This window comes from Bemisia tabaci, chromosome 9 (genome assembly GCF_918797505.1).
Source record: "Bemisia tabaci chromosome 9, PGI_BMITA_v3".
In the NCBI taxonomy this organism is placed as follows: Eukaryota; Metazoa; Arthropoda; class Insecta; order Hemiptera; family Aleyrodidae; genus Bemisia; species Bemisia tabaci.
Window position 1 is genome coordinate 9,593,353 of NC_092801.1, and position 17,095 is coordinate 9,610,447.

At 42.4% G+C, this 17,095-nt stretch overlaps 1 protein-coding gene across 2 annotated transcripts in view; it reads right to left on the reverse strand.

The window, feature by feature from the left end:
* Positions 1-17,095, reverse strand: part of Oamb (Octopamine receptor in mushroom bodies) — a 249,085-nt gene that overhangs the window by 9,503 nt on the left and 222,487 nt on the right. For both annotated transcript variants that reach the window (XM_072304002.1, XM_072304001.1), the window contains exons 6-8: positions 6,276-6,679; positions 2,713-3,075; positions 1,590-2,010 (exon numbers count right to left, since the gene is read on the reverse strand). In XM_072304002.1, coding sequence (XP_072160103.1) covers positions 1,590-2,010; positions 2,713-3,075; positions 6,276-6,679 — 1,188 coding nt within the window. The remainder of the gene's footprint in view (positions 1-1,589; positions 2,011-2,712; positions 3,076-6,275; positions 6,680-17,095) is intronic.

A 17,095-nucleotide genomic window follows, 5' to 3' on the forward strand; every position in this document is an offset into this window, starting at 1 on the left:
TGGAATTCGAAGCATGAAAAACGGACCGTAACATCCGATTTTTTTTGGCTTAAATCAACTCATGATACAATATAATTTCAAACACTTCATATATAATGACTTTGTCCCCATAGACTTCACTATTTCCACGAAAATCGATGGTGAAAGTCGTTCGCACCGACCTATACGTCATTAAAAAAATCCAAGATGCCCGAAATGCAAACAACTCCTTTTTTTCTCTACGCTTAATGCTTACTTTAGGTTACTTTTTGGTAGGGGCGGCGATTTTTAATCGAACTTTTGCGCCGAAAAATCGATTGAATCAGATCGATTTTTTGAGGTCGATTAAAAACTGGAATTGATTTTTCGAGCTGAAATCGAATTATTGGAAAAAATTGAAATGTGTCACATAGGACCTAGGTTCTGTGAAACCCGAGTTTCATTTCAAGTTCAGTTTTAGTGGCAATTATATTTTTGGAGACGAACTTGGATTTTTAAGTGTTTTCAAATCGATTCCGAGAAAAAAATCGATTTTTTCGAGCTCAGAGTGAACATGAGTGACCTTATTGGCAGCTTAGAGCAGAGCATAGCGAATTGACGTCTCCCGTCATCGCGCCTTCAATTTTGCAGATGCAATACGGATATCCATCAAGCACGAATAGTTGTATCTCTGCGATTTGAGAGATTTCCTGCTTGTTTATCCATCAACCGAAGTCAAGCTGAGCAGGCAGAAAAGCTTTCAAACCGCAGAGATACAACTATTCGTGCTTGATAGATGTCCGTATTGCAGCTGCAAAATTAAAGGCGCGATGAGACGTAAATTCCGAATGCTCTGCTCTAAGCTGCCAATAAGGTGTCACTCAGATTAAAGGCTAGGGTTATTTGGACCGCGTTGAACAGAAGGGAACGAAGTCAAATCAGCTACTGCCAAATTTATCTTGGCAGTTACATTTTTTACAAGAGAACATTTGCGCGGATTCCGTTGAAAATTTTAAGGACTTTGCTTCGTACTATGCAGATAATTCACAGAAATTTGCACAAAAATCAGCACAGCCGTTTCCATGTCAAAAAATCAAATTGCTCAGTTAAATTTGACAATAGCTGATATGGCTTGGTTCCTTCCTGCTAGACGCGGTCCATTTTGTGTTTCACTTCCCGTAACAAGCGAACTTTTGTGTTGCAATTTCTCTCCGTGCAGATTACATTTGGACGTATTTATGCAAAAAGGAGAAATGTGGAAGTGGAAAGATGGGGTGTGCTCGTTAGTGGTCGGGCCATAAGAATGAATGGGGAATATAAAGCGCCAGTGACGTCAGCGGTGAGTGCGGTGACGGTTTCGGGATCGGGATCGCTGTCCGGCGTCTTTAACTCATGAGCCCTGTCCACAACGCTCTCTTGCCATGCCCGCGGCTCATGAGTTAGCATATTTTGGCGCTTAGCTCCTTTTGATTTAATGTCAAATTCCGCTTTTCAATTTTCTCAAAAGGAACTCTATCCACTTTTAAATTGTTTCTTATGACCCAACTAACGAGCACACCCCATCTTTCCACTTGCACATATCTCCTTTTAGCATAAATACGTCCAATTTAAGAGCTTGAGAGGGTGCTCACCTGGGCTTTGATATTCCTCTTGCCCATCTTGGAGATGAGCCTGGGCCTGTGGGCCTGGTCCTCGCCGGTGGGCGAGGGCGAGAGGTCCTTAGCGAGGGTGACGCTGAGCGGGTCGCCGAGGAGCCGCGGGCGGGTCGGCGAGGAGGGGGCCGTCCCGCACTCGCTCCCGCTGCTCCGCCGCCGGCAGGAACGCCGGTGCGAGGCCAGCCGGGCCCCGGTCACCCGGAGGTGGCAGTCGCGGGGGGTCGCCGTCGGGGAGGTCGCCGGGTTCTTCAGCGACGTCGAGTTGGTCTCCGTCGAGTAGTGGACGGCGTAGAGCGGCGAGGCCGTTGGTGACGTCGAGGAGAACGAGCCCGACTTCGGGGAGATGGACGGCGAGCCCCCGTTGTTCAGTTGGTTGATTTTCTCGCTGCTTGGATAGCTGCAACAAAAGGAAAAATTGTCTTAGTTGGGCGTATTTCTACCAAACGGAACTAGAGAAAGGTGGAAAAGATGGGGGTGCACCGGAGGAAAAAAAAACACATTGGATCTAGAGTCCAGACTCTTAAAAACATCGACAAGAAAAAACAAGCGGGAAAGTTCTAATACTGTCGTATTAGAAAAGCGCTCAGGTGTTAGTAAATGTACTTAGTGAAGAAAGGAAGTATAAACTCCGTCGACTTGGCTGGGTAATGGAAATAAAACATCAGGTGATAGCAAACAAAGGTTACGAAGGAAACCGTAAACGCGTTTTTTCGTTTCCCGAAAATGATAGTCACCGTTGAGCTCATCAGGCGCGTTTTTTTAGGCTTCATTAGAAATCAACGATCGATTTCGATAAGAATTGGCGTTTTTACCAAGGTCCGGTAAAATTACCGAGAAAGTTCAGTAATTATACCGAGATTTCTCGGTAAAATTACCAATTCCATAAATGGTAATTTTACCAAGAAAAAACTGGGATCAAATAGAACTCTGAATTCTTGGCGATTTTACCATTTTCTTATTAAATACACCGAGAATTTATTTTTTCAGTGCTGACCTTTCCAGATTTTCCCCGACTTTTTAATATTCCCTGACATTTCCCGGTATTCCCTGACTGTGGCAACACTGAATGAAGAATGATTCGAAAAAATGCGCTACGCACCTGACGGAGATCTTGACCTTCTCGTGTCCTCGCTCGGATCTGCGGTTTTTGGCGAACCGGTCGTGGTTCTTCCCCGGGGAATTGGCCACGGAGTTGGCGGCCGAGTTGGTGGTGGTGGTGCTGTTGGAACCGGTTCCTCCGCCCGTCCCGTGGTGGATGACCGAGCTCCGGCCCCGGTGGATCCGGAGGGTGAGTCGCTGCTCGTCGAACCGGTTCCCGAAGGCCCGCGTCCCCTTCGTCGTCCGGAACCCCTGGTTGATGGCCGTCGTCGTGTGGACCGCCGCCCGGTAGATCCGCCAGTAGAAGAACAGCATCACCAGCATCGGGATGTAGAACGAGCCTAGCGCTGAGTAAACCACGTACCTGCACATAATAATGATACTTCATTTACAAATCGTAACAGAACATAAAATGGATTGCATTTTGCAAAAAGGAACCACTAGCATTGCAATGATGCTAAGATTGTGCAACTTCATCCTTTGCAGTAAAATTGCGGAAATCGTGGAAAACTATGAAATTTAGATGGTAATTTTTGTCTTAAATTCACAGTTTTTAGCGAGTAAAATAGAAACTATTAATGGATAATCGGGTTTTTCCTCCAAGACAAAAGAAGTTGCACAATCTTAGCAACATTGCAATGCTAGTGGTTCCTTTTTGCAAAATGCAATCCAAATAGTGTCAAGAAGGGTACAACAAAGAAGAGGAAACAAAAACTTTACACTAAGACTGAGATCTAAAATACCTCTATGGGAATGATACGCACATGCCGGTAATTTGAAAGTTACACAGAAATAAATAGATGGTTCACGGAGAAAAAAACTTCGTGCGTGGGACCCGAGGTTTAGGTCATACGGATCTCTGAAGTTCTCGGACTGAGCATCTGAACACTTTAGGTCTAGCTGTCGAAGTTCGGATCACACATCTGAAACTTCAGTTCATACATCCGAAAAACTTCGGTTCTCACATCTGAAGTACTTCAGATGTAAGAACTGGAGTTTCAGATGTGTGATCCGAACTTCGACAGCTAGACCTAAAGTGTTCAGATGCTCAATCCGAAAACTTCAGAGATCCATATGATCTAAACTTTGGGTCCCACGCACGAGATTTTTTTCTCCGTGGGCTGACGATAGAACCTTTTGTTCACAGGGCTCCTGCAGTTTCTTTTTTTCTGAATTTTTTTGTTGTTACCGCAGGACTTAGGTCGTGGGAACAGAGTACTCTGTCCTCATGACGGAAGCTTCTGTGACCGCTACAAAAGAAGTGCAGGAGCCCTGTGAACAGAACTATTTTCTTCAGTGTACATCATCGAGCTTTCAGGATCCAAAAAGGCAGCCAAATAGGGTTACCACAGAATTTGGGAAATTTACTTCCGTGACATTTCCCTGATTTCCCTGACACATTATGGTGAAATTCCCATGCAATTGAATACATGCTTAATTGTCAAAAATACATGCAATAAAAGCTCGGTAAGTCGAGACAGTCAAGACAAAATGCCGATTAAGTCGAATTTTTTTCGGAAGGAGTTAGAAGTAGTTTTCAGGCAAAATTTGTTGTTCGAAATGTCAAACCCATTCGAAAAGGCAAATAGAGGTGACGTGACGATTTTTCGTTGACATTCTCGTCCTTTTTTCCGACATTTCCCGGTTTTCATTGACTTTTTAAAATTCCCTGACATTTCCCGGTTTGCCCGGTATTCCTTAGCTGTGGCAACCCTGGCCAACCTATAAAATCAAATTATCCGCAATTATGCAATAGTACAATTGGTTACGACCCGTTATGTGTAAAACACGCATTTTTCTTGTAGTTTTTGCATAACTTAACTCATTTTTGCAGAAGGCTGCTCATTTATGAACATTTTGGCTACCAGGGTTTGATGGAATCTGAGAATTGGCGACGGTATTTCAATAGTTCTTTTTCGTGGTACACTGAAAAAAAACTCCGGCAGTGGGAGCCGCAATTACGGGCTATATAGACATACCGTCCGTTCAGGGCTCAAAGGCCGATAATTCCGGCTGCTGGAGGCGTAGCTTCGATTGGTCCGGATTCAGAGGCCGAAGCTACGGCTCCAGCAGCCGGAATTTCGGAGTTTGAGCCCGGAACGGACGGTATGTCTATATAGACCGTAATTGCGGCTCCTACGGCCGGAGTTTTTTTTTAGTGTAGGAGGTTGGATACCCTTTTTGACCCTATTAGATCAATCCTTCGACAAGTCCGTTCTCTCCACATGGAGGTACTCTTTTTTTTTGCCAATTTTCAAATAGCCCATGAGGCTAATCCCACGATTATTACCCTAGCCCCAGGTGACCATTGCCTGAGGCATCAAACTCAGATCCCCTGGTCGTCCTCTTGTTCGTAGGCGCTATACAACCACGACACCACACTGCCGTGCTAAGGAAGAACGCCGTATGCACCTTCAGGCGCTGCCAAATTTCCATTGATAAAACACAATTTTCCTGATAAACTCGTGGATATTTTTCTGCCAATTTTTCAGATAATTTTGTTCAGTATTTCAACGAAAGTTCCTAAAAATTTAAAGGAAACATATTCATGGCGTTTCTTAAAAATGAACATTTTATCGGAGGGAATTTGGCAACTCTCGAATGTTCATACGGCGTTCTTCCTTAGCACGGTAGTGTAGGCCGGCTTCCAGTAGACTCATTGTTGAAATTGATAGACAAAGCTATAGACAAAGAAGACATAGGGAGTATGCAGCAATCTTATTGGTTGAACAGGTGGTTAGTATAGCCTAAGGGGGTGAATAATGGACTTCCTGGAGAGTCTCTCTTGGGTTGCCGATAGTTAGTCTATTACCTACCTCCTATGACAATTTCAACCACCCGCTTCCACCAATAGGATCTCCCCATAACCTTTTTGTCTTCTTTGTCTATACCTTTGTCTGTCAATTTCAACAATCACACTGGGAAAAAAAAACACATTGGATCTAGAGTCCAGACTCTTAAAAACATCGACAAGAAAAAGTACTCTTGATTCAATCAGAATCCAGCTTAAATCAAGAACCAAGCCTCTTAATTTAAACGGATTTCGTTTTGATTCAAGCAAAAATCCGACTGAATCAAGAGTATTGTTTCTTGTCAATGTTTTCAACAGTCTGGACTCTAGATCCAACGTGTTTTTTTTTTTTTTCCAGGGCAGCCTACAGGATTAAAGTATGTTTCCAAAATTCCCAATGTAGATATATTAGAGTCCCTTTATACTGAGAGTCAAGACAATGTGAATCCATTTCTGATTGGTTCCCGTATTTTAGGCCTTCACAGTGTCACAGACGGGAATAAAGATTACATTTTCACCGATTGCAAAGATTATAATCTGGAATAGACCAGGGAATTACGGGTTCGGCAAGGAACAAACGGAATGAGAGAAGGAACGGAGAGAGGAATTTGAGAATGGGCCGATCAAAGATTACAAAAAACCAACAAAATACGTTCAATTTCTGTAATCTTTATTCCCGTTTGTGACTCCATGAGGGCTGTTGTCTTGACTCTCAGTATAAAGGGACTCTAAGATATACTAGAACGCCATGCAATGAGGAAAGGAGAACATACCCGGTATCAGACGTAAGCTCGCAGATCCAGGGGCACTTGGTGACGGTCTTGACGCTCTGCGGGCGGCGGGGGTCAGCGACGGTGGCGCCGCCCGGGGTGAGCGGTCGCCCGGGGAGGTAGGTGTCGTTGGACGGCTCCAGGTAGAGCTCCTGGTGGACCATCTGCGAGCCCTTGTCCTTCCAGCCGAGGAGCGGCGGGAAGCAGATGACGAAGCTGAGGACCCAGACGCAGGCGATGAGGATCTTGGCCCGCTTCATGGACATGATCGACGGGTAGGTGATGGGGCGAGTCACCGCGACGTAGCGGTCCAGCGAGATGGCGCACAGGTTCAGGATCGAGGCCGTGCACATCCAGACGTCCACCGCCAGCCAGATCGAGCACCACAGGTCGCCGAAGATCCACACCTGAAACAGGAACGACGATGTTAATGAGTGATTACGGCGGTTGCAGGATCCAGAAATCGCCTTGGATACACTAGAGTCCTTTTATACTGTGAGTCAAGACAACAGCCCTCATGGAGTCACAAACGGGAATAAAGATTACAGAAATTGAACGTATTTTGTTGGTTTTTTGTAATCTTTGATCGGCCCATTCTCAAATTCCTCTCTCCGTTCCTTCTCTCATTCCGTTTCTTCCTTGTCGAACCCAAAATTCCTCGGTCCATTCCAGATTATAATCGTTCAATTGGTGAAAATGTAATCTTTCTTCCCGTTTGTGACACTGTGAAGGCCTAAAATCCGGTTAACCAATCAGAAATGGATTCGCATTGTCTTGACTCTCAGTATAAAGGGACTCTAGAGGGAGCCAAGCCACATCCGCTATTGCCAATTTTAACTGGGCAATTTAATTTTTTACGAGAAAACGTTTGTGCGGATCCCTTTGAAAATGTTAAGGGATTTGCTTCGTATTGTGGAGAAAATGCATTGAAATTTTCACAAAAATCCGCACAGCCACTTTCATATTAAAAAATTGAATTGCCCAATTAAATTTGGCAATAGCTGATGTGGCTTGGTTCCTTTTTGCTTAACGCGGTCGAATTTTCGAAGACTCTAAGATAGGTCCTCTCAGTTTATGCCAGAATTCCGAACACGTTAACGAGAATTTATCCACCGTGGAACAAAAATCACCACTCAAAGCTGACACAGAGCGCCAGAAACAATTACGCCGTAACAATTCATCCCCCGGAGCCGCCAAAATGGAGGCCGTCCCTCGTGAACTATCAGATCCGACCATTAGTGAATTATCTTGTAATGACCTCCCGCGGTTGGCCCCTGCGGTTTCCCGGCAAGCCACCCGCAAAGCTTCCACGCTCACTTATTACCGCATGACCGGCGCAGGTAGCCGTTTAGCGGCACATCACTCACCGTGATTGACCGGAAATATCCGTAAATTGAGTGCGGCGCACAGTGTATCGAGCCGATAGGAGACGTCGGATAACATCTGGAATACTTTTAAGCATATTTTTTTGAGAGTAAGAGACAAAAAAGTTTACAATTTGTTTCATTGGTTTTTTCGTCAAATTTCCTTTAAAAAACACCCCTAGAAATTGGATTTGTGACGAAATTAACATCGACATTTAAGATTTTAGCCATGAATTTCACGTCCGACCTCTCCTATGATCCCGTTCCACTGTGCGACGCTTGTAATTTCAGCAAAGTACTGAAATACTGCGATAAATCGTTGAATGAAGATGTTGCATGTGTAAGGAATTTGCGATTTGAATGTTGATTCTTATGTAAAAGATCGCGAGAAATACGATGGTGCCACTGGTTTTTCTGAAATCAACTCCCAAGCTCAAAAAAAGCTCTCAAGTTAAGGCCAAAATGGAGGGGATATCCCACGCTATCCTGAAAGTCCACATCTACATCAAGATAAACTCTCCATGCAAAGGTAGGAAGCAAATACATTAGCAGGGTTGCCGTGTTTTCAGTTTTGGAGTCCCCAAATAAGGTGGCAGCCCTGTCAATGTATTTGCTCCCTATCTTTGCATGGAGAGTTCGTCTTGATGTAGAGGTGGACTCTCAGGATAGCGTGGGATATGCCCTTCATTTTGGCCTCAACTTGAGGGTTTTTTTGAACTTGGGAGTTAATTTCAGAGAAAACCAGAGGCACCATCGTGTTTCTCGCGAACTTTTGCATAAGAATCAACAGTCAAATCGCAAATTCCGCACACATGCAACATCTCCATTTTAGCATAGTACTGAAATACTGCGATAAATCGTTGAATTTCGGGTGCTCAAAGGCATTGGCGGATCCAGAAATTCGGCAACACCGAAATTCATCCATTTAAACCCATGTTAAATAATCGATTCTTGTCGGGGCACCCATACTCCCTGAGAATCGATTCATTTCCATAGATTTAAATGGAGAAAAAACCATGTTGCCAATTTGCTGGATCCGCCAACGCTCAAAGGGGATATAAAGTGGGTTCTTCTCGATGATTCGACTGTACAAAATTCTGCGTTGCTGTAAAGAACAATACTGCAAAAATCTGAGAACAAAATAGGCTTCAAGATGAAACTATTAACTGTGCCTTCACTGGAAAAAAAACACATTGGATCTAGAGTCCAGACACTTGAAAACATTGACAAGAAAGATAATCTTGATTCAATCGGATTTTTACTTGAATCAAAACGAAATCCGCTCAAATTAAGAGGCTTGGTTCTTGATTTAAGCTAGATTCTGATTGAATCAAGAGTATTTTTTCCTGGCGATGTTTTTAAGAGTCTGAACTCTAGATACAATGTGTTTTTCTCCAGTGAAATTCAAGTGCTTCGGGAATCATTTTTGACCCGGAACCACCTTTATATTTACAATTTCATTCCCATTACATTCATATAGAAACATATTTCTTTTTCGTCAGTTTAAATGAGAATAATCCATGCAGAATGTGTGAAAATCTAAAAATCATGAGTTGAAAAACGCTGACTCCGCGAGTTTGGATATTAGAGCCTAAGACAGAGCGGAGCGGCGTGCTGCCGGCGCACAGTGTGTCAAAACCCCAATCTAGCTGCTCAAAACCCCCCTTATATCAAGTCAACAAATGGTGTTATTTATGGTCAGAGTGGGTCCACAGGCACCCACTGGTTACGTATCTATCATGGTTATCACAAAAATAAATTTTTTGGTCGCTAAAATGATAGGGATTGCAGCCGGTAAACGTCCAGCCTCAATCTCGCCATCAGGAGTGGTGCCACTGAATTGCTTTTTTTTTTAAAGTACTTCGTGGCGAAAAAGGGTCATCTCTGGATGAAACGAGATGCCAAAGGCCAGAGAAAGGAAATATGACCGTTGATTTCTCCAAAATCATTATTTAAGTATTATAATTGCTCATTGAAAACAGTACCCAAGACCGTTTACTTTTCCTGGCTTTAATAGAGCCGCAAAAGCGCGGAACTGCACGGAACACCATGAAACTTATATGAGAGTGTTCAGAAAACTATGTAGATTTGAAATGTCTTTAGTTTTACTGCGACCTTCCGCGACCTTGAGAGTAAGAGCACATTTTGTTCGGCGATTCCTAGTGTAAAAGCGTGCGGGCGGCGTTATGCGATCTCCCCCGACAGGCTGTCACAGGTGAATTGAGACGGAGGCAGCATCTCACCACGCGCGCTCGGTCCCCTGATTTGAGTGAGCCTTGTCATGAGGCTTTTCACCGGTGTAGATAAGATTGTATGGTGGCTCAGTTGATTGCTTCTTTCATCATTACCTGCATGACCGGGGTTCAACTCCCGAACAAGACCAATTTTTTAAAATTTTATTTTCTTTCATTACGATTTTCCCATTATCTATACTGTCATGGAGGGGGGTCCTCAAATACAAAGTTGCATCGTATTTTTAACAAGTTTCTTGTATGATTTGAAACAGACTTTCTTATTTATTTCTAATGAGGAAAGGTTTCGGACATGATTTATGAAACGTAGGAAAATGAGAAGGAGGGGGGGGGGGGGGCTCGCCGAAATTTTCCTTTACAGGCAAACATTTTGAAAATATTATCTTTGACTTGTCACTTAGAGTTGCCGAAACGTATCATTTTAATAATATGGAATTAATATTTCTTTGGATGGCCAAATGAGAAATTCGCCATTTTGAAGTGGAATGGACAAGCCCAAGACATCCTCCAGGATTTATTTTGGATCGGAAAACACAATTTGACTAATTTTTGGGGTTCATCAGGTCACATAAGGCGCCTAAAATTTAGTTGAAATTTTACGATTTTTACATGAGTTGAACAGGATTTTTAGATGGCCGCCATTTTGAAAATTTTGATGACTAAGTTTTGAAATTTTAGGTGAACCTTCTTCAAGCTTACACTAATGCCTGTGCGAAATTTGGTGGTTATCCGATCAAATTTAGAGACGTTAAGAGGTTTTGAGCAGCTAGATTGGGGTTTTGACACACTGTGCGGCGCGAACCGGGCAATGGCGCCTACAAACCTAAGGGGATACTTGAAGCATTGCGCAATGCGTGACGTATCCCTTTGGGTTTGTAGGCGCCAGTGCGCTGGCTGGCCGGCCGCGTGCCACGGTGCGGCGCATCAAGTAACTATTTCACCACAGGTGTGTTGCACTGTATCATACGAAATTGAAGGCGCTCCAACTTATCAAGAATGACAGCCGTCCTTTAAGAGTACGGAGCTTCCCTCTCAAAATAAATTAAGATACTACGGCACAAAAAGAGAGCGGTAGTCCAAAAACTCTCTAAGCCCTAGCATGTTTATTTCATAACGTTTGTCATAATTTTTGAATTTCATTGGAGGAAAAGGTGAATCAATTTAGGCAGATACATTCTTGAGTATGCCGTCAAGAAGATTTTATTTTGAATCAAGAAAAAATTTGCTGAATTAAAGCAGATTTTTGATTAAATCAGGTCATTTTGTGCTGTGATGAAATTTAAAAATCATGCTAAACGTTTTTGAATACAGATAATAGGACTAAATAAGTTATTCAACTAACGCTCTATTTTTGTCGTTCGTCACTTGATTTAATTTGCGAGGGAACTTCGTGCATTCTTTTGTAAGATGTAATCAATTATGAAAAGTTGGGGTGCCTTCAATCTCGTATGATACTGTGCAACAAATCCGAGGCGAGAATTTTGATGCGATCGGGAAAAATTGCCCTTAGGGAGCATCTTAATACACACCGCACTTACACCTGAATATTCGGTTTTCCACTGTAGTTTCGAATGGGAGAAATATCGATAATCGATCGTTTACGCTTCGTAATGGGCCGGCCTGTTGCAAACTTTTGCTAGAGCAAAAATAAGAGTTGTTTCTTGTAGATAATGCCTCAAAAATCACGATGAGCGCATCGGCAAAATCTGAAATGCACTCATAACTTCACAATCTGCGTAAGAAATTTGCGTTTTTTTAAGCTTCCCGCTTCAAAAACGATACTACGGCACAGGTGAACATTTTGTGAGAGGAGTCGCTCCATCGTCGGCGATATTCATCATGGCCGACGCTTGCGCGCAGTTCCGCGCGTAATTCGAGGAGAGTTCAAGGTCAACCAATTCGGGCGTGGAAAATATGAACGTTAACACACCGATTGTTATCTGGTCTAATCCAGTTCAGGTGTTATCTCGTCCCTTCAAACGTGTTTTGGCGGATTGGCATCGGCCATGATGAGTATTTCCGACGATGGAACGACTCCTCTTACAAAATGTTCACCTGTGCCGTAGTATCGTTTTTGAAGCGGGAAGCTCAAAAAACCGCAAATTTCTTACGCAGACTGTGAAGTTATGAGTGCATTTCAAACTTTGCCGATGCGCTCATCGTGATTTTTGAGGCATTATCTATAAGAAACAACTCTTATTTTTGCTCTAGCAAAAGTTTGCAACAGGCCCATTGGTATCAATATTAATGAGATGCCCGGCTTGAGTCTCAATTGGACCACATTTTGCAATGAGGAGGCGTTATTACTGGTTCATTTTAGAAACAACGTTATGCAATTGGTTGCCCTATGCAAAATGGTGTTTTAATGGAGGAGGCAGAGACGGTGGTTCCTTATTGCAAAATTTAGTCCAATTTGACTCCCGAAGAGGTGTCTCACGGTTTGAGGTTTAGTTAAATTTCCGAGATTCATGAATTATACTGGCCTACAGAATTGCGTGGTTGAAGTTCCGAGAATCTAATTACGGAGCGGATGGTCTTCTCTCCGGCAATAAACGGGATTATTATTTTAGACTGACAGGGCTTCATTCATCACCGCCAAGGATAACACCTTTCGGAATCGAGATGATTCACAATATTTACGATGAAGATTTATCGCTTTGAATTTATCCTTTGCGCATGTCCCTGTATGTATTCGTTCGCTTGAAAATAATTTCATATCGAAAGCGGAACAGTTTCCCACAGAAAAAAAAAAATATCGGTGTATTTACTAAGAAAATGGTAAAATTACGAAGAATCCAGGGTTCTATTTGATCCCAGTTTTTTCTTGGTAAAATTGCCAATTATGGAATTGGTAATTTTACCGAGAAATCTCGCTAAAATTATTGACTTTCTCGGTAATTTTACTGGACCCCGGTAAAAACGCCAATATTTTTTATCGACTGTGGTAGAATTACCTAGATAAAATGGCAAAGTTACCGGGAATTGATTACCAATAAAAGTGGTATTCTTACCTAAAAAAAAACAGTAAAAATACCGGGTTTTAGGTAAGCTTATTAGTCTGTCTTGGTAAAATTACCAATAATTGGTAAAAAAGTGAGATGGTAAAGGTACCAACGGACCTTGGTAAAAACGCCGAGAATTTTTTTTCAGTGCAATAGACCACTAGACAAGGTACGAGGTTTAGTTAGTGCGAAGTCACTGAAATGAGATTCGATCACATTCCTTCGTTTCCCGGACAAAAAATCGTAGATCCATTCAAAGGTTTGGATAATGCGAACGTTTTGACTCTTACCAGAATATGACTGTTCAATGGACCACTAGACAAGGTACGAATTTAAGCGATCTGATACATGTTTCTTAACCAGAATTTCACGTGGAAAACTATTCACACAACGAAAATTACGGAAACCAACTCCTAACGAAGATATTAACGTTTTTATTTCACATTGGTTACGAGGAATTTGAACTGCCCGCTCACAAGAAACTTAAAACTCTACGTGAGTCAAATCGCCCACTACAACGGTTTCAGCAAGCTTCTCAATCGAGCAATGATCATTTCCCATCATGTGTTGTTCAAACTATTAGAAATTTGCTATAACTGAGCCAAAGCGTCAAGATTAAGGTTGCCAGATTTTTATATCGCAGAGACTGTCATGATAACGTTTAGCGCGCGATGTGAATCACGTAGAGCATTGTGTTTTCATGAGCGGGTGGTTTGAATTCACGCATTAAGAATCATTAAATATCTTCGTAAGGAGTTAATTTCGGTAATTTTCGTTGTAAGCATCGTGTTTTACGTAAAATTTTGGTTAAGAAACATGTATCAGAATGCTGAAATTCGTACCTTATCTAGTGGTCCATTCATGTCCGAAATGCCGATTTTTTGCAATTGATCAGAGGAAAACAGTAAAAGTTTTGATTAGATGCAGTAAGCAGTCAAGCAGAACACTGTTCGATCGATCAACCAAGTTCATTAGGTTGATCTTGCACAAAAGTACCGTGCACAGTTTTTAATTGAGCAGAAAATTAAAAGCTATCGAATTTTAGCCCATGCGCCGGCTAATCTAGAGTCCCTTTATACCCGCAAAGTTAAGACATCTCGATTATCGGCTGGCCTGGACTCCTCATGGTGTCACTGAAGTTTGCACCCAAACAAACGATATTAAGGGATAAGGATAAGGGATCCTGCGATGTCTGTCATCCAAAAACAACAACAAATCTAATCTAAAAAAAATAAAATGAGATTGGTTTGTGAATAATTTTTTATCTATTTTCATTTTGGACCAATGGAAATAACAATTTACTCTTGATATACCACAATCAGGTAATATTTTCATTATTTTTGTTCACATTCGAGCCACCGCCATCTTGGTGCGCTATTTTGTGACTCCATGAGCGAGAAACAATCAGAATTGGATTTTTTTAGGCCACTTTCAGCCCGACCAAGACTGAGATGTCGTAACTCTGGGTATAAAGGGACTCTAGTCTAATCTACCTGGTAGAAGGAAAAAAAAACAATACAATTCCTCACCTTTTACTGAACATATTTATGCTAAAAGGAACTAGGTTTCACACTAACCCTATGCTCACAGTTCCTTTCAGCATAAATACGAGTACGTTAAACTGAAGCTTGGTCCAGACTAGATAATTTTCCGCGTGCTTGACCCTCCAATTTCCGCGGACCTGACACGAAAACCGTCATCATGAGCGTGAAGTAATCAAGACATCAAAGAGCACGAAATCTGGAAGAAAAATCAGCGTGACCTCTATCAACTGTGCTCCCCTTTTCATCTTTTTCACGCCAGGGAAACGCTTGAAAGCTTTGCCGGTGCACAAAAGGTCTTCCTCCGTTGATCAAAAATGGAGAACGTCACGCTGTCTACATTCTAAAGTGAACTCCAGGACCCGTTTCTTCTCATAAGGTAGGAGACCCACGCTGAAAGTGAGATAGATTGTTTCGCTTAGCGTTGCGTCGCGTCGTCCCGATGCCCTTATAAAAACTCGGACGTTGTAAGTACGCCCCAGGCTGTCTCTATCATGTACGTGACGTTGTTGAGCTCAAAGTTCACTCGAAGCGGTGATGAAAAAAAGGATGGAAGAGCGATATACTGCCGTGCTAGGCAAGAACGCCGTAAATCCATCAAGATTTTCCCGCGTTTTTTGGAACCTGACGCTTCATAAAATGAAAACTGTCTTACTGATGCACCTCAAATTTTCAGGTTAAGTTTTTAATAGTTTTTCTGAAGAAATTCTGTAAAAACATCGTCCTAAGTACACAAGTTTTTTTGCTACGATATGTTGTTCCCAAAAAATTTAAAATGGCGTTTACGGCGTTCTTGCGATGTGTGGCAGTATATAATTCAGTGTTTTTTGGGGGGTTATTTCGCAACGCTGCATTTACAACGTAAGTTCTCGTTACCGCGTTTTTTTCCCAGAGGATATGATTTCGCGTAAAAAAAAATTGTCGTTGTGTGCGTGCGTAATTTTCCGCTGAGCTCAGCACTTCACCGTAATTCTTGTTGAATGTTGATGGTGGGTAGATTGTGCGGTGTTGTCGGTTTAATTATTTAAAATGGTGATTACATTGGAATGGCGCATTTTCCTTAGCGCACTTCTAAGGCCTTGTCCACACGAGCGCGGTTCGCGGAACTTAGTTCGAGGAATTTGTTCCCGGAACAAGTTTTAGCTGAGCTGAAAACTTATTCCTCCTAAACCCGGAACTGCCCCCGTACTCCGAGCTTCTACATATGTTTCTTTTGATATGAATTTGTTTGTTTTCGTTTTTTACGTCCTTTACATGTCTTGACATTCATTTTGTTACTTTGGCGGCCGAAATAATCTATTATTTTGCAATAATTGTATAGTTTTATTGAAGTTCCGGTTCCAGTTCGGGCGAACTCGTGTGGACAGCAGGACAGCATCCCTCCTTTCAAGGAACAAGTTCCGGGAACTGAGCAGTTCGTCGAATAAATTCCTCGAACCACGCTCGTGTGGACAGGGCCTAGGATGCATTCATACTGTTTGTCCTGCACAGAGTGGCATATCTCGTTATTAACATTTAACTCTAAAGCAGTATTTAAATGTTATGATCATTTGTTTTCTACTATCAAAAGAAGAATTTTCTAGGTGAAAAAATGATTGGTGATCTGACTCCAGTTGTCATAAAGCAGCCGCGCTTAATGTATCATATTGTATTAGTCATGTTGCTAAACAGTGGCTGTAATCTGGTCGCCACTCAATTTTTAGCCAATTTTCTTTCTTTTTGCAGCTCAAAATCGGGCTATCATGAATTTAAATGTAGACGTGGACTCTCAGGATAGGGTGGAATACCCCCTCCATTTTGGCCGCAACTTGAGAGCTTTTTTTGAGCTTAGGAGTTGATTTCAGAGAATACCAGTGGCATCATTGTGTTCCTCGCGAACTTTTGCTTAAAAATCAACAGTCAAATCGCAAATTCCTCGCGCATGCAACATCTCCATTTTTATCCATTTTTTTTTTTCTTTATTTTGCGCTTGGAATTTAGAGAAAAATCAGTGAAATTTTCGGTTAGAAATGCCCAAGATTCTTTTGATGAATAGGTGATTTGCGAGGGAAAATTTGGCAACATCGAAATGGACTTACGTTCTTTCGTCCGGGAGACGACGAATTTTGAGTTTTCGTGGAGTACGAGCCTTTCGTGTAGATCATCACTTTTGGGATCTCACGTGTCAACATCGTGGAAACGCCGGGACGAGACTCCGAAGGAGCGGAGGAGTACGTTGGAAAAATATTCCAAATCGAGTTAGAGACCTCCCTATCTCAAATGTAGCCGGAGCATCCGGCACCGGAAAACAGCGTCTTGACGACCTCGTACGGTTGCGGGTTGCAGCCTCGCTCCTAGCAACATGCGGCTGCTCCCGATATGTTTTCTTTCCATTCAAGACTCCACTTGTCCATCAGTTACAGTTTATCGCGACGCAATGAAGCGTATGAGTTTCTCCTCAAATACGCTGAGTGCACTGCTTTTTATGCTCCCGTGCTCGGGAAAAATGCCGTATGAACCTTCAGCCTTTGCCAAATTTAAAAAACGAATTTCCTAGTAAAAATGGGAATATTGTTTTTCCAATTTTTCAGATAATTAAATACTAGGGGCTTATGGGGCTGCTTCGCAGCCCCTTATTTTTCCTGTACACTTTTCACTTTCACATTTTTTTTTTTTTATTTATTT